The sequence below is a fragment of the Triticum dicoccoides genome, chromosome 3B, assembly GCF_002162155.2.
Source record: "Triticum dicoccoides isolate Atlit2015 ecotype Zavitan chromosome 3B, WEW_v2.0, whole genome shotgun sequence".
Classification (NCBI taxonomy): Eukaryota; Viridiplantae; Streptophyta; class Magnoliopsida; order Poales; family Poaceae; genus Triticum; species Triticum dicoccoides.
The window spans coordinates 80,733,759-80,755,733 of NC_041385.1; the positions used below are offsets into that span (position 1 = coordinate 80,733,759).

At 56.0% G+C, this 21,975-nt stretch overlaps 1 protein-coding gene across 1 annotated transcript; it reads left to right on the forward strand.

The window, feature by feature from the left end:
• Nucleotides 1-12,317: 12,317 nt before the first annotated feature.
• Nucleotides 12,318-21,603, forward strand: LOC119274866 (probable trehalose-phosphate phosphatase 4). The gene is made up of 8 exons (XM_037555609.1): nucleotides 12,318-12,452; nucleotides 17,731-17,802; nucleotides 17,897-17,962; nucleotides 18,052-18,108; nucleotides 18,199-18,300; nucleotides 20,330-20,407; nucleotides 20,981-21,130; nucleotides 21,207-21,603. Exons 1-8 carry the CDS (start codon nucleotides 12,441-12,443, stop codon nucleotides 21,339-21,341), a joined length of 672 nt encoding a protein of 223 aa, XP_037411506.1. The 5' UTR covers nucleotides 12,318-12,440; the 3' UTR covers nucleotides 21,342-21,603.
• Nucleotides 21,604-21,975: the final 372 nt, after the last annotated feature.

The following is a 21,975-nucleotide window of genomic DNA, read 5'->3' on the forward strand; positions in this document are numbered from 1 at the left end:
TGTCTTCTGGTCATCCAAGTCCCAGTAGTGTTTCTTTAGGATTGTTTTTTGCCTCTTAAATAGCCAAGAATATTGTTTCTGGAAGAGTGGAGTTACATGTAGTGTGATCATGTTGTTCACTGAACTGAATATTGTGCAAACTGCCAGTTTAACTAGCTCATTTAGAATCTATTTGAATAAAACTGAGAAGCGGCATACAGGAATGACTGAAAATTTCATTTTTACAAGATTACTAGCTACATTTGTTGAGTTCATGTTTGTGCTTAGGGTGTAGAGTCGTAGAGAAATGATTATGTAAATAAGGCTAAATTTCAGCTCTTGCTTCTTGAATTGCATCACTTTTCATGTCACTAACTTGCTGCTCATCTATCCTTTTCAGGTCACGCCGTCGTGGCTGCACTGGTTCTTCTTACCACCGTCACTGCAGCAAGCCCAACTGGCTACTGGGGTTACCTCTGTGATGGTGGGAACTACAGTGCGCCCAGCAAGTACCAGCAGAACCTTGAACAGCTCTCCGCCACGCTGCCTGAAGCAGTCGCCTCCTCCCCCTCTTTGTTCCACACGCAGGCAGTTGGCCCTAGCCAGGATAGAGCATATGCTCTGGCAAGATGCCGCGGTGACACAGAGGCCGACGACTGCAAGAGATGCCTTAGACAGGCCTTCCAGGATGCCCGGGCTGTTTGCACGTTCAGGAAGGGTGCTTCGATCTTCTACGACACGTGCAGTCTCGGGATCGCTGAGAAGAACATCACAATTCATCTTGGAGATTTGCAAGAAGCTTTTAGGATGGATGGTCCCCAGGTCCCTGCCCAGTGCAAAGCGTTCAACAAGTCTGCTAGCGAACTGCTGGCTAATTTGACAATGAAGGCATCAGACGATCCTAAAAGGTATGCCACGGGAGAAAAGGATCTTGGTGAAGTTGGCTGCACGTACAAGTTGTACGGTCTTGCCGAGTGCCTACCTCAAATGCCAGCTGCTCAGTGCCGGGTCTGTTTGCAAGACTTGAGTACTGCACCAGGCCTGAGAAGGCAGGTAGGCGAGCGCAAGGCGACACTCTGGTGCGGTTATCGGTTGGAACAAAACCGATTCTTCAAGGATACGAAAGGTGAGTTACCATGAGATGCAGAATTGAATGCTTCTTCTGTTGGTCATATACTCATATTCTTTTCCTTGGATAATGTGTCAAATACACACAGGAGGACACAAGAACACGATTCTTTGGATTGTGCTTGGCGTACTCGGAGGCGCAGTGCTACTGGCAATCGCCTTGCTACTTTGGTGGTGGATTCCGGTACGTTTTTCCCGATTCTCGATAATCCAACTAATGATGTACTCCCTCTGTTGCCAAATATTTGTCTTTTTAAAGATTTCAACAAGTGACTACATACAAAGCCAAATGAGTGAATCTACTGATAGGAGCTGGGATCCTACCAGGCCTAGCTCTTAGGTTGTAGGGGTGGATGATGGATAAGTCTGTGTACTAGGGTCTTTGTGGGGCTGCAGCACATGGTCCTTGTGGCAGTTAGGATAGAGTTCCCGAACATCAAGGACTGGCAGTTAGGATAGCATCTTAGACTAGCATCTTAGCAGCATCTTAGCATATGCTTGGCTGGCTAGCAACCTATAGGTATGTATCCCCAACCCCTCGGGTTGGCATGGCACTGTGTGAGAAATAAACCAACGAAAATTGTCCCAACTCTCCTAGTGTCATCCACAACCATCAATGCTCAGGCTGAAAGGTCTAACAAGTGGTATCAGAGCCTCGTTATCTTGCACCCTGAGCATTTCCTGTGAGCAGCCCAAGTCGGTAGCAGCAGCTGCTTCGTCTGCCTCTGGTTACCTCCCTCCCTCCGGACTATCGAGCAGCAGTTCGTCTTCAACAGCCTCCTCTTCACGCAACAGCCCCCCTACAGCGAGCCATGTCTGCAGGTCGCTCTCAGCACACGGCTACCTCGAGCATACGGCGCCGGCAGGAGGCCGAGCGCGCCGTGGCAGAGGAGCGCGAGCGAGCAGCTGTAGCAGCAAGGGCGTCAAGGCTGGTAGCAGCGGAGCTGGCAGCAGCCAGAGCGGAGGTAGAAGCAGCCAAGGCGGAGGTAGAAGCAGCAGCAGCACGTGAGGCTACAGCGGATGCCAAGGCACTCCGCGGCGGCTCCAACAACTCTGCGCCTGCGGACGGCGGCGCCGACGCAGACCGCGCCAAAGAGGCGCAAGAGTGGACGGCGCAGTGGGCAGCCGAGCACGCCCGCGCTCCAGGTGGAGGTGCGCACCGTGACGGCGGCTGCAACGACCAGGACCGCGGCCTCTATGAGGTCCGGACTGTGGTCAGGGATGTTGGTCCCAGTGTTGGGTGGCCTACCCTCACTAAAACCAACTACCTCGAGTGGGCCGGGATCATGAAGATCAGGCTCCAGGTGCGGCGCATGTGGGAGGCAATCCAGGACAGCAACGTCGACCACCTAGAGGATCGACGGGCGCTGGACACCCTCATCGCCGCAGTCCCGCCCGAGATGCAGTTCTCGCTTTCCAACAAGCGGACTGCCAAGGAGGCTTGGGACGCCATCGTCGTGGCATGCATCGGCAGCGACCGTGCCCGCAAGTCCACCCTGCAGGCACTTCGTAAGGAGTGGGAGAGCCTGGGTTTCAAGCCAGGTGAGGACGTTGATGACTTTGCTCTCCGTCTCAACACTCTGCTGCAGAAGATGGTGAAGTTTGGCGATGCCACCTACACCGAGGAGAGAGCTGTCGAGAAGCTTTTCCGGTGCATCCCTGAGAAGTACAAGCAGATGGCTCGCTCGATCGAGTCATTGCTGGACCTCTCCACGATGACGATCGAGGAGGCGATAGGTCGCCTCAAGGTCGTCGACACCGACGAGCCACAACCTTCCTCGAGGCCCATCACCACCGGCGGGAAGCTGCTCCTAACTCGGGAGCAGTGGGATCCTAGCCTTGGTGACATGAAGAAGGGGGAGCCTTCTTCCACGACGGGCGGCCGCAAGCGTGGCAAGCAGCGTAAGGCGCGAAGAGGCCCCCCGGGCAGGGCACAAGGACGTGCCGACGGTGACGCCCGCGGAGGTGCCAAGGACGGCGCCGCTGGCAAGCCCAAGCTGGCACAAGACAACAGTTGCCACAACTGTGGCCGGTTTGGCCATTGGGCCAATGAGTGTCGGCAACCATGACAAGGCCAAGCTCACGTCGCACAGGCGAAGGAGGAGACGGCTCTGTTCATGGCGCATGCAAGCATTGAGCTACCTTCAGCGACTCCAGTCGCAAAGGCTTTCATCCACCTCGATGAGCCAAAAGCACACGCTCTTCTCGGCGATGTCTCCGCGAAGGACAAGACTACGGGGTGGTGCCTCGACACCGGCGCCACCCACCACATGACCGGGCGAAGGGAATTCTTCGCCGAGCTCGACTCCGATGCGCGAGGCTCCGTCAAGTTTGGGGATGCCTCCGCTGTGGAGATAAAGGGCGTCGGCTCCGTCATCTTCACCACCAAGACGGGAGAGCACCGGCTGCTCACCGGTTCTACTACATCCCCGCGCTAAGGAACTCCATCATCAGCTTGGGACAGCTGGATGAGAACGGCTCACGAGTGCTGATTGAGCATGGGGTCCTACGCATCTGGGATCGCCAGCGTCGCCTTCTCGCCAAGGTACCTAGAGGTGAAAATCGACTCTACGTCCTTGATGTGCAGGTGGCACAACCGGTCTGTCTCGCTGTCCGTCGGGACGACGAGGCGTGGCAGTGGCATGAGCGCTTTGGGCACCTTCATTTTGAGGCCCTGAAGCGTCTAAGTGCCAAGGAGATGGTGCGAGGCCTGCCATGCCTCGACCATGTGGAGCAGTTCTGCGACATCTGCGTGCTGACGAAGCAAAGACGACTCCCCTTTCCCCAACAGGCGAGTTTTCGGGCCAAGGAGAAGCTGGAGCTCGTGCACGGAGACCTGTGCGGCCCGATGACGCCAGCCACACCAGGAGGTCGACGCTACTTCCTGCTGCTCGTTGGCGATCTCTCCCGCTACATGTAGCTGATGATCCTCGGCAGTAAGGGAGAAGCGGCGGACGCCATCAGACGCGCGCAGGTTGGTGTGGAGGCGGAGAGCGGCCGCAAATTGCGCGTGTTGCGCACTGACAACGGCGGCGAGTTCACGGCGGCTGAATTCGCGTCGTACTGCGCCGATGAGGGCATCCAGCGCCACTACTCCCGCGCCGTACAACCCGCAGCAAAACGGCGTCGTCGAGCAGCGCAACCAGACGGTTGTGGGGATGGCTCGGGCTCTCCTCAAACACAGAGGGATGCCGGCTGTTTTCTGGGAAGAGGCGGTGCTAACGGCCGTCTACATTCTCAACCACTCGCCTACTAAGGCACTCGACGGCAGGACACCGTACGAGGCCTGGCATGGGCGGAAGCCGGCGGTCTCCCATCTGCGGGTCTTTGGCTGCCTTGCTTTCGCCAAGGAGCTCGGCCACATCGGCAAGCTCGACGACAGGAGCACTTCGGGAGTCTTCATCGGGTACGCGGAGGGCTCAAAAGCATACCACATCCTCGACCCAAAGACACAACGTGTGCACACAACGTGAGACGTTGTGTTCAACGAAGGGTGAGGGTGGCAATGGGACAAGGTGGTGGACGACGGCTCGACGCTGACGTATGACGACTTCATTGTCGAGTACGCCCACTTCAAGGAAGTTGGGGGAGCAAGCAGCTCCTCTTCGCCGGGCGCGTCTACCCCGGCCCCAAAAACTACATCGACTCCGGTGCCTGCTACGCCGACGACACCACAACCGGCGACACCGCATACTCCAGCCCCGGCGGTCACCACTCCGGGCTCGTCTTCATCAGCACCAGCTCACGCAGAGCACAACCCGATGAAGTTCGCTTCCCCGTTCACTCACGACGAGGAGCGTATCGACGCGTATTATGGCGGCGAACAACTGCGGTATCGTACGATGGAGAATCTACTCGGCGACCAGCCGGTGCCGGGACTGGTGCCACGTGACCTGGAGGCGCAGCTACAGCTCGCGTGTGAAGACGGCGAACCACGGTCTTTTGCAGAGGCCGAGAGAGACGCGGCATGGCGCGCCGCGATGCAGTTGGAGATGGATGCGGTCAAGCAAAACCACACCTGGGAGCTCGCTGATCTCCCTCGTGGTCACCGCGCAATCACCCTTAAGTGGGTGTTCAAGCTGAAGAGGGATGGAGCCGGCGCCATCATCAAGCACAAGGCTCGCTTGGTGGCCCGAGGCTTCTTGCAGCAGGAAGGAGTCGACTTCGACGACGCTTTCGCTCCCGTGACACGGATGGAGTCCGTGCGACTTCTCCTTGCGCTGGCTGCCCAGGAGGGCTGGCGTGTCCATCACATGGATGTCAAGTCGGCATTCCTCAACGGCGACTTGAAGGAGGAAGTCTACGTGCATCAGCCACCGGGATTTGCGATCCCTGGCCAGGAGGGCAAGGTACTCCGCCTGCACAAGGCTCTCTATGGCCTACGGCAGGCACCTAGGGCGTGGAACGCCAAGCTGGACTCCACACTAAAGAAGATGGGCTTCGAGCAAAGCCCGCATGAGGCGGCCGTCTACCGACGGGGCAGTGGAGGAAATGCCCTGCTGGTGGGCGTCTATGTTGACGGCTTGGTGATCACCGGCACCAAAGATGCAGAGGTGGCGGCGTTCAAGGAAGACATGAAGGCCACCTTTCAGATGAGTGATCTGGACTCCTCTCCTTTTATCTAGGGATTGAGGTGCACCAGGATCACTCCGGGATTGCGCTTCGACAGTCCGCCTACGCCAAGCGCATCGTTGAGCTAGCTGGGCTCACCAACTGCCACCCAGCTCTCACTCCGATGGAGGAGAGGCTGAAACTGAGCCACGACAGCACGAACGAGGAAGTGGATGCTACGCAGTACCGACGCCTTGTGGGGAGCCTTCGCTACCTCGCCCACACACGGCCGGACTTGGCATTCTCCGTCGGCTATGTCAGTCGGTTCATGGAGCGACCGACGACGGAACACCAGCAGGCAGTGAAGAGGATCGTCCGCTACGTAGCAGGGACCCTCGACCACGGCCTCCACTACCCTAGGTGTCCGGGGGCGGCACACTTCGTCAGGTACAGCAACAGCGACCACGCCGGCAACATCGACACCAGCAAGAGCACGAGCGGGATCCTCTTCTTCCTCAGCAAGTGCCTCGTGAGCTGGCAATCAGTCAAGCAGTAGGTGGTGGCCCTGTCCAGCTGTGAGGCTGAGTACATAGCGGCCTCCACTGCCTTCACTCAGGCGCTCTGGCTCGCTCGACTGCTTGGTGATCTTCTCGTTCTAGACACCAGAACGGTGCAGCTCCTGGTGGACAGCAAGTCCGCCCTGGCTCTTGGAAAGAACCCCATTTTTCACGAACGGAGCAAGCACATCCGACTGAGGTATCACTTCATCCGCAGCTGCTTGGAAGAAGGGAGCATCGAGGCGAGCTACATCAACACCACGGACCAACTCGTAGACCTGCTGACCAAGCCTCTTGGGAGGATCAAGTTCCACGAGCTTTGCTCCAGGATCGGGATGATTCAACTCTCCCACAAGACGACGTACAAGACTTAGGGGGAGAATGATGGATAAGTCTGTGTACTAGGGTCTTTGTGGGGCTGCAGTCTTTGTGGGGCTGCAGCACATGGTCCTTGTGGCAGTTAGGGTAGAGTTCCTGACCATCAAGGACTGGCAGTTAGGATAGCATCTTAGACTAGCATCTTAGCAGCATCTTAGCATATGCTTGGTTGGCTAGCAGCCTATAAGTATGTATCCCCAACCCCTCAAGTTGGCATGGCATTGTGTGAGAAATAAACCAACGAAAATTGTCCCAACTCTCCTAGTGTCATCCACAACCATCAATGCTCAGGCTGAAAGGTCTAACAGTGGAAGAGAGGGTGGCGAGGAGCTGGGCGCGAGCGGCGGCGCGACGGCGCCGTGATCGCGCGGTGGGGGAGGAAGAGATGGCGCAGGGGGCAACTAGGGTTAGGCTTCCGGCTCCTGAAGGGAGCCGGGCAATAGTTATGACTTATTGCTTAATTCCAAAGCATGGCCTTACAAGTGTTTATATAATCCTCGAGGTGCTAATAATAATAAAGATAAGTTGGGCTAAGCCCCTAACTAGACGCGCCATTGGGCCTCCTCCGGCTATAAGTGACGCTGGTCATAACATCTCTCCCTGCCTGCGCAAAGAGCTCATCCTCGAGCTGGAAGTCTGGAAAATGCTGGCGGAACTCCTCGAGCTGCTCCCAAGTGGCGTCCTCCTCCGGAAGGCCTTGCCATTGGATCAACAAATGCCACACGCCGCGGCGCTGCTGGGCCTTCAACACCTTTGATGGACCCGGAAGAAGACGTCCATCGGAGGTTGGAGGAAGCACCGGCGCGGCCGCCGGCGAATCACCGTGGAAAGGCTTCAGCAAGCCCACATGGAAGGCGTCGTGGATACGAGCGCCGGACGGAAGCTGAAGGCAGTATGCGACCTTGCCGATGTGTTCCACCATGAAAAAGGTCCCGCGTAGCGAGGGCCCAGCTTGCGCTTAGCGCGCGGATCCAGTGACTGCGCGGAGCGGCGAAGGAGCCGCAACCACACCCAATCGCCCACCGCAAACTCCGCCTCGCGGTGGTGGCCGTCATAGTACTTCTTGGACAGCTGCTGGGCCTGGAGAAGATGCTGGCGCACGTCGGCAAGGATCTCATCCCTGCTGCGGAGAAGGTTGCCAGCCACCTCCGTTCGGGCCGTCCCGGGGTCAACCGGCAGGATGGCTGGCGAAGGGCGGCCGTAGACCACCTCAAAAGGTGTGGCACGCAGGACGGAGTGGTAGGTGTTGTAGCAGTACTCCGCCCAAGCGAGCCAGTCAAGCCCGAGGACGATCACCTGGAACACAGCGCAAATACATGGAAATCACCTTGTTGACCACTTCAGATTGGCCATCCGTCTGGGGGTGGAATGCCGTACTCAGCGCAGTTTCACGCCCGCCATCCGGAAGAGATCGCGCCAGACATAACTAGTGAACACCGGGTCACGGTCGCTGACGATCGAAGAAGGGAACCCATGTAGGTGGACGATGCCGTCGAAGAAGGCACGCGCCACGGAGGCGGCGGTGTAAGGGTGGTCGAGCGCAATGAAGTGTGCATACTTGGAGAAGCGGTTGACCAACGTAAGGATGGACCTGCCGACTACCTTGGGAAGGCCCTCGATGAAGTCCATGGAGGTGTTGGCCCAAACCTGAGAGGGCACCTCAAGGGGCTGTAGCAGCCCTGCCGGCCGTAGTGTCTCCGTCTTGTTGCGCTGGCACGTCATGCAAGGCCGCACCCAGTCTTGCACCAGCGCCCGGTCACCAGGGATGTAGAAATCCGCTCGGAGACGATGGAGGGTCTTCTGCACGGCCTCGTGACCGGCCGAGTGGGCCAGCAGCAGGGCCTGGTGACGGAGGTCGCCGTGATCCGGCACGAAGAGCCGGCGCCCGTGCAGGAGCAGGCGATCAGCCATGCGCCACGACTCCTCCAGGTCGCCGGCGTCGAGGCGCTGCCGAAGGAGCTGCGCATCCGGAGCGCTCGCGGTGGCCCCAGCGAATGTCGTCGAAGAGGGCGAAGGGGGGCACCGAGCTGATGTCGCCGAAGAGGGCGAAGGCGTCGCGGCGTAGCAGGCGCGTAAGTGGGGCCGCGATGAGGCCGAATTCCCGGATGAATTTTCGATAGTACCCAGCGAGGCCCAAGAAGCCGCGGCGAGTGCGGCGTTGGCCAAGCCGTGACCTTGTCAACATCCACAACGACACCCTCCGCCGAGATGACGTAGCCGAGATAGGCGACTGATGTCGTGCCGAACGAGCACTTCGAGCGCTTGAGGTGCAGATGGTGCGCTCGAAGCTCGTTGAAGACGATGGCCACGTGCTGCAGGTGCCCCGCCCACGATGAGCTGTAGATAATAATGTCATCAAAGAAAACAAGCACAAACCGGCACAAGTAGGGGCGGAGCACGTTGTTCATCAACGCCTGGAATGTCACCGGGGCATTGGAGAGGCCAAAGGGCATCACCAAGAGCTCAAGTGGCCATGATGAGTGCGGAAGGCCGTCTTCACGACATCGTCCAGGTGCATCTGCACCTGGTGATATCCCAAACGGAGGTCGAGCTTGGTGAAGAAGTGTGCCCCATGTAGCTCGTCCAGGAGTTCATCCACGACGGGGATAGGAAATTTGTCCTTGGACGTCTTGCGTTGAGAGCATGGTAGTCGATGCAGAAACACCACGAACCGTCGGCCTTGCGCACGAGGAGCACCGGCGCGGAAAACGGTGACGCCGAGATCCGGATGATGCCTTGGGCGAGCATGACCACACATTGCCGCTCCAGCTCGTCCTTCTGCAGCTGGGGGTAGCGGTACACGACCGCACAGCGACGACAGCGGTGTCCGGCAACAGGTAGATACGGTGGTCGTAGAGCCGGACCGGTGGCAGGCCCTGCGGCTCGTCGAAGAGGACATTGTGCTGCTGCAACAGGCTAGCCAACAGGGGATGCTCAGCATCGACGGCGGCTGCCGTCAACTGGGGCTGAGGGGCCGTCAGGGAGGCACCGCCGACGCCCTCCCACCAAGCGCGGCGACCCAGGCGCCAAAAAATCATTGTCATGGCGTCGAAGTCCCAGAGGATGGGACCCAGAGTCCGCAAGAAATCGACGCCGAGGATGAAGTCGAAGCAGCCCAAGTCGATACCGACGCAGGTGACCGTGAAGTGCTCGGCGCCGATGACGATGGGGACATGCCGAGCAATACCCTGGCAGCGGATACGGTCACTGTTGGCCACGATAACACGTAACTGCTCTCCCCCGGTCGGCTGCAGCGCCAGGCGGCGCATGGTGGCCCCTGGCAGGAAGTTGTGGGTGGAGCCCGTGTCCAGGAGTGAGAGGAACCGCTCGCCGTTGATCGTTACAGGCAGCAGCATAGTCTTCTCCGTCCAGATGCCCGCGAGTGCATGGAGGGAGACGACGAGTGCGTTTGCCTGGGCCGGCCCCGGCGGAATCTTGTCGGCCAATGGAGGGGCCGGGTCGCCCAGCCCGGCGGCGGCAGTGTCCTCCTTAATGTAGTCCTCGACCCCCAAGTAGAACAGGCGCGGGCAAACGTGGCCCGGGACGTAGGGCTCGTCGCAGTTGTAGCACAGCCCCTGACGACGGCGCTCGAGCTGCTCGGCCGGGGTGAGCCGACAGAAGGGGCGCATCGCGGCCGGCGCGTTGGGCGTCGCGGGGGCCTGGACCAGACGCCCCGGTGCTGGTGGTGTCGGTGGCGACCGGGCGGGCTGTCGGGCGCCTCGGGGCGGTGACACCTGCTGCATGGACACCGCGCAATGCTCGAAGGCGCGGGCATAGTACATAGCCGTCTGGAGGTCCTGTGGTCCCCGCATCTCCACGTCCACGCGGATATGATCAGGCAGACCGCCAACGAAGAGCTCAGCCCGCTGGCGAGCCGTCACGCCAGGCGCGAGGCACGCCAGGGCCTGGAAGCGGTCGACGAAGTCCTGCATCGTAGAGGCGAAGGATGGGCGCCCAAGCTCCGCCAGCCGGCTCCCGCGTATCGGCGGCCCGAAGCGTAAGAGGCAAAGCTCGCAGAAACGCTCCCATGGGGGCATGCCACCCTCATCCTGCTCGAGGGCATAATACCATGTCTGTGCGACGCCTCAAGAGGTGATAGGAGGCGATCCAGGTGTGGTTGGACGCGAGCGTGCGTTGCCCCCTAAAAAACTGGTCACACTGATTGAGCCAATTCAGGGGGTCCACAGTGCCGTCGTAGGTGGCGAACTGAAGCTTGGAGAAGCCCGGCGGCGTCTGGCCGTGGACGACGGAGGAGTACACCTCATCGGTGCGGAGCAACGAGGACGACGCGCCGAGTAGGTGGCCATCAGAGGGCCACCCTGGAACAGGGGCCCGTCGACGCTAGCGTATGGGTCGGCGGAGCCTGAGGGCCCGCCGAACTGGATGGCCGAGGGCAGCACCTGCGAGGGCAGCATGTGCGGCTGTACGGAGGCCGTCGTGTAGACCGGCTCGAGGGACCCAGCGAGCCAGGCTGGTAGCAGTGATGGCGATGGAGGGAACCGGACCTGGTGGATGGGCACCTCCTGAGCCGTCGTTGGGGCGCTCTGGGTCGAGGTTGCCGGCGGCGGCAGCTGCAGCTGCTGGTGTGGCAGCGCCACGGTGGGAGCGACGGAGGGCTAGTGTTGTTGCTGCATGGTGGAGGCGCCGATGTGCACCGCGGGTGGCGACTGCCACGGCGGCTGCTATGCGACAGAGGCGAAGGGGGTCACCGAGGGGGGCGGCCGCCACGACGGCAACTACGGCGGGGACGACACGGTGGCGAAGGGCCTAGGCGGCTACGACCCGTAGGGGCTTGCGAGGAAGGTGCGGATGCCCGCGACCACCTGGGTGAGGTCCCGGAGGGCAGCCGCCATCTCCTCCGGGGTGAAGACGACGGTTGTCGGCGGCGTCCAGGCGGGGGAGGACATCGTGCCCGACAAGGACGGCGCCCCAGCCGCGGAGGTGGCCGGCGGCGTGATGGTGGACGGCGGCGGAAGGGTGCCGGTGGGAAGAGGTGTAGACATGACCGAGCTCGAGACAGCTGATACCATATTGATAGGACCAGGCCTAGCTCTTAGGTTGTAGGGGTGGAAGGGAGGGTAGCGAGGAGCTGGGCGCGAGCGGTGGCGCGACGGCGCCGTGATCTCGTGGTGGAGGAGGAGGAAATGGCGCAGGGGGTGGCTAGGGTTAGGGTTTCGGCTCCTGAAGGGAGTCAAACAATAGTTATGACTTATTGCTTAATTCCAAAACGTGGCCTTACAAGTGTTTATATAATCCTCGAGGTGCTAATAAAAATAAAGATAAGTTGGGCTAAGCCCCTAACTAGACACGCCATTGGGCCTCCTCCGACTATAAGTAACGCCAGTCATAACATCTACACTCTAAAATATGTCTACATACATCTTTTTAAGTTGAGATGAATTGTGTTTCAAATAATTACAAGAAGAATGTAGTTACACAGGTAACTTCACATGATTTCAGAAAGTCACATGCTTGTGGTTCTTGATGCTCTTAGAAAAACCTTCAGCGTGTAATAATTCATATACTATCTGTTAAACTTATGTTTCAAAATTATTGTTTTTTATTCTTCATGCTATCATACATTCCTACGTGATTACGCACACATGCAAAGCACATGCGTTCTGTTAGTACATTCAAGTCTACATTTGCATAATCATACTTTTCAGTTATTTTTGACGTACTTATGCAAAGCATTTTCTAATGTATGCTTTATTGCAGGCTAAGTGTCCTTCCGCTATTGATTCATTTCAAGAAATCATAACCAACTGCCAGGGCAAGACGATAGCCCTCTTCTTGGACTATGACGGGACCCTATCGCCCAAAGTAAATAATCCTGAGGAGGCATACATGTCCAGCGAGGTAAGTCTAATGAAACCAAAAATCATTGCATGTTACTTGATATTTGTAGTGGTAGGAATTAGGGTTCTACCGGGTCTAGGCTGGAGGTTGTAGGGGAAGGAGGGAGCTGGATCAAGGCGCTGTCGAAGGAGCTGAACGTCCGGCGCGCCCGCGGTAGCCCTGCGGATGTCGGCAAAGAAAGCGAAGGAGGGCCCCGAGCGGATGCAGAGCGCCGCCCCATCGGAGTCGCCGACGGCTGCGTCTCGTGGTCGGCGTCGCGGCGGGACAGGGCGTCGGCCACGGTGTTAAGGCGGCCTGAACGATACTCGACGGTGAAGTCGAAGCCAAAGAGCTTGTTGATCCACTGGTGCTGCGGCACGGTAGACAGCCTCTGGTCCAATAAGAACTTGAGGCTGTAGTGATCCGTGCGAATCCGGAACGACCGGCCCCAAAGATAGGGCCGCCAATGGCGCACGGCCTGCACCAAGCCAATGAGCTCCCTCTTATAGGCCGCGAGCTTAAGATGGCGCGCGGCGAAGGGCCTGCTGAAGAACGCGAGCGGTCCGTCGCCCTGATGAAGGACGGCGCCGAACCCCACACCGGAGGTGTCGCAGTCCACGACGAATGGGCGGTCAAAGTCAGGCATCTGGAGGACGGGACCCGTCATGAGGGCCCCCTTGAGAGCCTCGACGCCGCTGTCGCCTCCGCATCCCAGGCAAAGGCGTCGTGACGCAGCAGGCGCTTGAGCCGCGATGAGGCCGAACTCTCGGATAAATTTTCGGTAGTACCCCGCGAGGCCCAGGAAGCCGTGAAGAGCTCGCGGTGAGTGCGGTATCGGCCAGGCCGCGAAGGCCGCCACCTTGTCGGCGTCCATAGCAACCCCCTCAGCCGAGATGACGTGGCCGAGGTAGTCGACTGAAGGCGTCCCGAACGAGCACTTCGAGCGCTTAAAATGAAGATGGTGCGTTCGAAGCTCGTTGAAGACGATGGCGACGTGCTGAAGGCTATGTTTTTAAGGCAGTAAGGCGAGGCGAGGCGCTGGGGGGCGCCCCACCGCCTAAGCGCTAAAGCGTAAGGCGAGGCGACGCCTTAGACGTATGCATATATAATATATGACAGCCAATTAGGAGATTTAACAACTAGCATTAACTTAATAAATTGTACATACATATATAATAGATGGCAGTCAATTAGGAGATTTAACAACTAGCATTAACATATAAACTGTTACCAAAGCATAGGCCTCAAATTATCTTGTGTACATGACAGAACGGCGCCTTTGAACTTCAGCTTCATCCTCCTCATCAATATATCGCTCTGTAGCTTTAAACTTTCCACTGTTTAAGGAATTGCGCATCTCTATCCTAATCTCCATGGATGCCTCGGGACACTTATCCGCATCACTGGAACCCCCAGAAAGGTGCTGCTTCAGCCTTTTCACTCCAGCATGGATTATCTTGCCACATAATGTACACTGGAGTAAATCTTTCCTCTCTAAATCCGGCCAAAGCCCATACTTCCAAGCTGGATCGTCAGATCTAGCTCTTCTCCTAGGATTCATCAGAGCAGGGACACCTGACCAGTGGCTACTGCAGCAACACTGAGAGAAGGCCAATCAGTTGTCAAAGAAAAAGAGAGAACCAAAGCATTAGAGCAACCAGATCAAGCACGGGGAAGGAGAGAAGCGGTGGTGTGGCTGCTGGATGGAAGAAAGAGAAGAGACAAGAGCCAGAGGAGGAGGGAGAGGAGCTGCAGCCGGACAGGAGCCAGGAGCCATACCTTGTTCTGGTGCTGATCTGGTGGAAGAGGGTTGCGCCAGAGGAGAAGAGGGAAGAGCTGCAACTGGAGAGGGGGAGGGGGAGGAGCTGCAGCCGAAGAGGAGGAAGCTGGCGCAGATCTGAGGAGGAAGCCGCCGCCAGAGGAAATAGGAGAGAGACCTCTCGCCTGGAGACTAGGATTTGCACGATTGGTTCGATTCTCTCTCTCTCTCTCTCTCTCTCTCTCTTTCCCCTCCTTGTAACTGTTCGCGCGTGGGCCAATATTTCCCGCGCTTGTGTTCCCGCGTGGGCCAGTTTTTCCCGCTGGAATCTTTGTTTCCCCTGCCTGACAAACCAGAGCGTCTGATTTGGGCCAAGGCGTGCAAGGCGGGGCTAAGGCGGACGATTCAGACGCCCTACAGCCCAAGGCGGACGCCTTACTCAATAAACTAAGGCGAGTACGACGCCTTGTCATCTGGGGGCGCCCTGACGCCAAAGCGTCGCCTAAGCGACGCCTCAGGGACGCCTTAAAAACAGAGGCTGAAGGTGCTCCGCCCACGAGGCGCTGTAGATAAGAATGTCATCAAAGAAAACGAGCACAAACTAACACAAGTAGGGGCGGAGGACGTCGTTCATCAAAGCCTGGAAGGCCGCCGGGGCGTTGGAGAGGCCAAAAGGCATCACCAAGAACTCGAAGTGGCCGTGATGAGTCTGAAACACCGTCTTGGCGACATCGTCCAGGTGCATCCACACCTGGTGGTAGCCCGATCCGAGGTCGAGCTTGGTGAAGAAGCAAGCCCCATGTAGCTCGTCCAGGAGCTCGTCGACCACCGGGATAGGAAACTTGTCCTTGAGTGTCAGGGCGTTAAGGGCGCGGTAGTCGATGCAGAAGCGCCACGTGCCGTCCGACTTGCGGACGAGGACCGGCGCCGAAAACAGAGACGTGGAGATCCAAATGATGCCCAAGGCGAGCATGAGCGCGCACTGCCGCTCCAGCTCGTCCTTCTGCAGCTGGGGATAGCGGTAGGGGCGCACTGCAACCGGCGCCGTGCCCGTCAGGAGATGATTGCGGTGATCATAAACCCGGGCTGGCGGAAGGCCCTGAGGCTCGTGGAAGAGGTCGCGGTGCTGCTGCAGGAGGTGATCCAACAGTGGGTGCTCGGGTTCGGCGGTGGTCGCGGCCAGCTACAGCTGCGGTGTCACTGGTGAGGCGTCACCCACGCCCTCCCACCGGACGCGGCGACCCAGGCGCCAGAAGGTCATCGTCAGGGCGTCGAAGTCCCAGAGGATGGGACCGAGGGTCCGCAAGAAGTCGACGCCAAGGATGAAGTCGAAGCAGCCCAAGTCGATGCCGGCGCGGGTGATAGTAAAGTGCTCGTCGCCGATGGTGATGGGCACGTTCCGCGCCAGCCCATGGCACCGGAGGCAGTCGCCGTTAGCCACCGTGACCCGAAGTTGCTTCCCGCCCGTCGGCTGAAGCGCTAAGCGTCGCATGGTAGCCTCGGGCAGGAAGTTATGCGTGGAGCCCATATCCAGGAGGGCAACCAGGCGCTCGCCGTGAATCATCACCGGCAAGAGCATAGTCCGCTCGTCGCGGATGCCGGCAAGCGCATGGAGCGAGACCACAAGCGCCATTGCTGAAGCGGGCGCGGGGGCGGCCTCCGCAGCAACTGGTGGCAGCAACTCGCCGAGCCCGTCGGCGGGTGTGTCCTCCTCGACGTAGTCAGCTGCCTCTAGGTAGAAGAGGTGCGGGCAGACATGACCCGACACGTAGGGCTCATTGCAGTTACAGCAAAGCCCCTGGTGACGTCGCTCAAGCTGCTCGGCCGGAGAGAGCAGGCAGAAGGGCCACGTCGTGGCCGGAGCGGTAGTCGCTGGAGCGGCCGGGGGCGATCGGCCCGGCACAGGTGGTGTCGGGGGCGGCCTGGCGGGCTGTCGGCCACCCCGAGCCGGTGCCGCCTGCTACAAGGCCTGCGCACGACGCTTGAAGGCACGAGCGTAGTACATGGCCGTCTAGAGATTCTGGGGTCCCCGAAGCTCCACGTCCACACGGATGTGATCCTGCAGACCATCGACGAAGAGCTCGGCGCGCTACTGAGCCGTCACGCCCGACGCGTGGTACGCCACGGCCTGGAAATGGTCGGCGAAGTCCTGCACCGTGGAGGTGAAGGGGAGGTGACCGAGTTCTGCCAGCCGGCTCCTGCGTATTAGCGGCCCGAAGCGAAGGAGGCATAGCTCGCGAAAGCGCTCCCATGGGGGCATGCCGCCCTCGTCCTGCTCGAGGGCATAGTACCACGTCTGTGCGGCGCCCCGAAGGTGATAAGAGGCGAGCCAGGTGCGGTCCGACGCCAGCGTGCGTTGCCCCCGGAAGAATTGCTCACACTGGTTGAGCCAGTTGAGGGGGTCCTCGGTGCCGTCGTAGGTGGCGAAGTCGAGCTTGGCGAAACGCGGCGGTGTTTGAGCATGACCGCCGTGAGCGTACAGCTCGGCGGTACGGAGCAGCAAAGAAGATGGCGCCGACCCGGTGTGCACAGGGGGTCCTCGTGAAACGGTGGCCCGCCGTACGGCATATGGGAGGCGCTGGCTATTCCCCGACCATAGTATAGACCGGCGGCGGTGACGGCCCGGCCAACCAGGGTGGAAGTTGGGACGGCGAGGGCGGGAACCGAACCCGTTGGATCGGAACGCCCGCCGGCGCGGTCGTAGCCGACCCGGTGCTGGGCCGCGGTGGCGCCTTCAGCTGCAGCTACGGCTGCATGGGGGCGCCGGACATGGCGGAAACCGTGGTGGCCGGGGACGACCACGGCGGCCATAGCTGGGGGTGGCTGCAGCTGCAGCGGCCCGACCAGCGCCGCGGAGGCCCCCGGGAGCGGCGGCTGCCATGGCAGGAGAAGGGCCCCGGTGGCGGCGGCAGTTGGCGCAGCCGGCGGTGGCCCGTAGGGGCCCGCCAGGTATAGGCGGATGCCTTGGACCGTGGTGGCGAGATCGCGGATTGCTCCGGTGACCTCCTCCGGAGAGAAGACGGCGGCGACCGGCGCGGCGGCGGTGACGGGCACCGACGAGGGAGGCGCGCTGGTCGTTGTGGACAGCGGGGCGGTTGTGGCAGTGGGCAGTGGGAGGGATGGGATGGGCGGCGGCGAAGACATGATCACAACCGAGCTAGCTGATACCAAAGTGGTAGGAACTAGGGTTCTACCGGGTCTAGGCCGGAGGTTGTAGGGGAAGAAGGGAGCTGGATGTGGGCGAACACACGGCCGGCGGCGGCTGGGCGCCCTCATGCGCGAGGGAGGAGGCGGCGGCGATGGTAGGAGGCGGTTAGGGTTTAGGGTTACGGCTCCTTAGGGAGCCGGGCAATAGAATTGTCTTATTGCTTGATTTCCAAAAGAGTCTTTACAACTGTTTATATAATCACGATGCTAATAAAAATAAGATAACTTTTGGGCTAAGCCCCTAACTAAACGCGCCCAGTGGGCCTCCTCCGGGTATAAGTTACCCCGGTCATAACATGTAAATCTTTCTAATCCCTGATTCCATATAATCAGATGCGTGATGCTGTTCAAGAAATTGCCTCCTTGTGCGCCACTTCAGTTGTCAGTGGAAGGGCCCGCGATAAGGTATTACCGGCTAATGGGTATCCAGTAGCCTTTTAATTTCAATGTTCTATACATTTGTAATTAGCGACTCACTTATTTTGCTATTCATCTGCAGGTAAAAAATTTCATCATGCTTGAAAATCTGCATTACGCAGGGAGCCACGGATCAGATATCAAACTCGTAAGTCATTGTTAAATTTAGCAATTCCTATATGTAGTTTATCCTTTCTCTTTGACGCGCTCGTAATTTACGTACTATTTGACCTGCAGAGTGACGAAACAGAAGCCTACGAACCTGCCAGCGAGTATCAACCTGTTATAAATCAGGTATAAAATACAACGGAATATAATAGTGCGCATATCTGTTATTCAATTTCATTACATTCTGGAAATGCTAATGCATTACTTGCATGACAGGCGAGAGAGCGTATGGAGGAGGTTATCAGAAAGATAAAGGGTGCATCGGTTGAAAACAATAGATTCATCTTTTCGGTGCACTACAGGGAGGTTGATAAGAAGGTATAACTAAAGCTAAAGTTTCATTGTTTTTGCCTCTTACATTCCTCTAGAGCGGCTCTAAAGGCTTGCATATAGTCTGGTGGTCTCGGGTTCCCACTATCTTTCTCAAATGGGTAGAGTATTCCATACAGATGTCCCATAACTAACCACGGCATATTGGCAATAGCATGTAAATCTCTTAGCCGCTGCCAAGTCAAGTGCTTGTTTTGCCATCTTGGTTCTCCATACATACCAGTAAACCTCCAGACTGCTTCATGTTCATTTCCAATACTGACGTCAATAAAATTTTCAGTCTTATACCGAAGAGAAACATCCATCACTACTAACCACTTCCTTACAGTCCATCTTCACTTTACGACATAGACACTCTGCAGGCCACTCATCCAAATGAGTTTCCAGCAGAAACACCACATCCGGGCTGCTCTGTAAAAGAACTTTCAGCAGAGCCTGGACTGCCACAGCCCCAATGAGGCCACGACAATTATAGCTTAAGATTTTCATTGTGTCCGAACAGCCTCTAACTCAAGAGGCCGCCGATATCATTTGGTTTGCATCATTTTCATCATCCATCTTGGAAACAGATTCATTAGTACCATCCTCTTCTGTTCGAGGCTTCTTTCTATTCTTGTTTTCCTGAGGAGTAACAACAGTAGCTACAGCCGCTGTCTCAGTATTAGACAGCTCAAACCGATCCACAATATTTGCAACCATTCCCTCGCCTGGGTTCCTTGATGATCCCAAATTTGTACTGTCCACTGCTTGTCTCTTCCCCAACAAAGTCTGACTCTCCTCCGATCTGACCACCAAAGCTAAGTTATTTTCACTAGTTGCTGCCCCATCCTTTCCTGTATAATCATACTCCATGCATTGGGATCATCAGGATTTTTCGTTGGATCATAATTCAACCTCCATGCAGCTGCACCGGCCCTTCCATTCATGCCCCTTCCCGCACCTCCTCTCAGACCTGTGCCATTCATGTCACCACGCCCAGCACCACCGTCTCGGCTTGGTCCTGTCCCTCTACCACCTCCCCCGCCTCTTCTAGGAGCCATGATAAAGGGACCCCATTCAACCTTTTTCTCATCATGCTCTCCCGAGCCACATTCTTCATGCCAATGTCCCATTTTCCCACAAGCATGGCAAAACGTCGGCAGTTTCTCGAACTTTACTTGATAGAACTCAGTCTCACCCTTCCTCATAAAACTTACAAATCTAGTGAGTTTCTTGTGCATATCTAGTTTTATGTGGACTCGGATGAATTCACCTACGAATCCATGAGGGTGATTTGAATCTGTTAGGGAGTGTAATCTGAACCTCCTGAACCTCCCCTATACGCTTTGCCATGTTTTCCAGAAAGTTCTTATTTTTCAAAACTCCATCCGGCAACTTGTGGATTTGACAGCACGTTTCCAACCTATCAATCTTGACTTTCTCTGGGTTTGAGAACCCATCATATTCAGTCATCAGAAGAGCTGAACCTTTAAAATCCCACGGACCCTGATGCAGGGCCTTATTCCAGTCCGCAAGACAATGGAACTGAATCAAGAAAAGGTTAGGGTTTATCCTTCTCCAGACTACATCCTGAGCCGGATTCCATGCCGCACGCATGTCCCCGATCAATTCACTTTGACTGAAACTTTTGTCCGTCAGCAACCTGGCTAGTGCAAGCCACTTAGGCCTCTCCTCAGATTCGTCAACCTCATCCTCCCATATGAGATCATCAATCTCCTCACCCTGCAGGTGTAATCTCTCCAATAGAGCTATTCTGTTTACCTTAGCCTTCAGTTTGAGTCAGAATCAAATTAGTTAAAAGATTGTAGAGTCAGTTTTGGTAAAGAGATAAATAATCAAAATTGTAATCAGTTAGTTTTGCTTTGATGGCCAAGTCAATTCGCCTATAAGAAGGGACTTAACCCCGATGAACAAAGCACGCCAATTCAGAGTCTTTTCTTTACTGTTACGCAATCCCGAGTTCTTCCACCTCTTTGCTATATTGAAATAATTTTCCTAATGTTCGTTTTTTTTGCAGGAACGGCAACTGGTTAAGAAGCTTGTCAAGGAAACCACTAAAGGTTTTTCTGAGCTGATAGTAACTGATGGTGACATGGTAAGTAGATTTCGTTGAACATCAATCAAGTTTAAATGTTTTAATTGTCAAGCTTCATGCACTAGCTAACGCAACCAAAATTCCAAACTTCTTCTCAATAAACAAAAAAAAAATCCAAACTAATGGAAAGGGCTGGGCAATCCACATATACACTTCAACACCCCCTCTCACGTGTGACGCGAGCAGTCAACACAGGAATAGACTCAGAGGTATGGCTCAAGAGGCCTATACCTGGGCACAGAGGGGGACAACATCAATTTTTGGATAAACTGCAAAAGCAAGGACTTAAACTCAAGACCCTGATACTATGTCAAGCTTCAGTGCAAGTCCTGGCTCAATTTATCTAAAAATTGCTGCTTCCCCACTCCGTGTCCAGGTATAGGCCTCTTGAGCCATACCTCTGAGTCTATTCACGTGTTGACTTCCCGTGTCACACGTGAGAGGGGGTGTTGAAGTGTATATGTGGATTGCCCAGCCTTTTCCACCAGTTCAGACTTTTGGTTGTGTTGGCTAGTGCATGAAGCTTAACTTTGATCATATTCATTACATGTACACTTGTATGCAATTATATAGGTACACGAGGTTTGTCCTAAGGCTGAATTCAACAAGGGGTTTGCAGTCAAGTATATACTCGAGCAGCTAGCCCGCAAAAACAATTGGGACAGTTCTCAGGTGGTTGCTATCTTCATCGGTGATGATAAGACCGATGAAGATGCATTCAAGGTAATATCATCTAAACATAGAAACCTAATCTTGTTAAATCATTATTTAAATAATCTCCACTTTTTTTTCCGATTAGGTGCTCCGTGGACGAGCTGGCGGACTGGGGATCCTTGTCAGCAAGGAGCGCAAGTGGACCAAAGCGTCGTACTCGCTCGAAGACCCGGCTGAGGTAAAGTCAAATGCATTGCATTTTACTCCACTCCGTCTATAAATATAAGCCCTTTTAGATATTTCAATACGAACTACATACTGAAATCTCTAAAGAGACTTATATTTAGGAACAGAGGGAATAGTGTTGTTAGTTGTACCCAGTAAAATAACTAGTAATATTTTAACTTTGATTCGGGTGCAAAAGTTTCTTGAGAAGCTCGTGAGCTGGAAGAAGGCAGAGGCTGAAGTTTGAGTGTGCTTGCAACCTATTTAATATTGTTCTGATGATGACATTAGATTTGTGGTGGTGAACAAGATGAGACAGAATAATAAGACGTTAAGGGCCCTTGTTTGGATGTCATTTCTCCTCGAGATGTAATTGAGACATGCTATTCAGTTGTTGACTTGTTATATAAAACTTCTAAATAACAAGTACTAGTACTAGTATACAAGAACAACAACAAAGCCTTATGTTCCAAGCAAGCTGGGGTAGATGCTAGAGATGCAACCCAACAGAAAACCCTGAGAACCTAAACGAGAAGCGAGAAAGCACAAATAATAAATAAGCTAAAGCCCTTTTTGTGAGTTGGATCTGCATGGATTCTTTGTTTCTCCACACATGGCAAGTTATTTATCCGTCCGATATCTAAAGCCCTTTTGCTTTGCCTATATGTAGGACAGTTGTGCTTTTTTTT

What these genes read in the sequence shown, in the direction of transcription:
- LOC119274866 (XM_037555609.1), top strand. An exon ending in GTGGAAGGGCCCGCGATAAG is followed by an intron (nt 17,803 to 17,896) that starts GTATTACCGGCT and finishes ATTCATCTGCAG; the next exon opens with GTAAAAAATTTCATCATGCT. An exon ending in ACGGATCAGATATCAAACTC is followed by an intron (nt 17,963 to 18,051) that starts GTAAGTCATTGT and finishes TTTGACCTGCAG; the next exon opens with AGTGACGAAACAGAAGCCTA.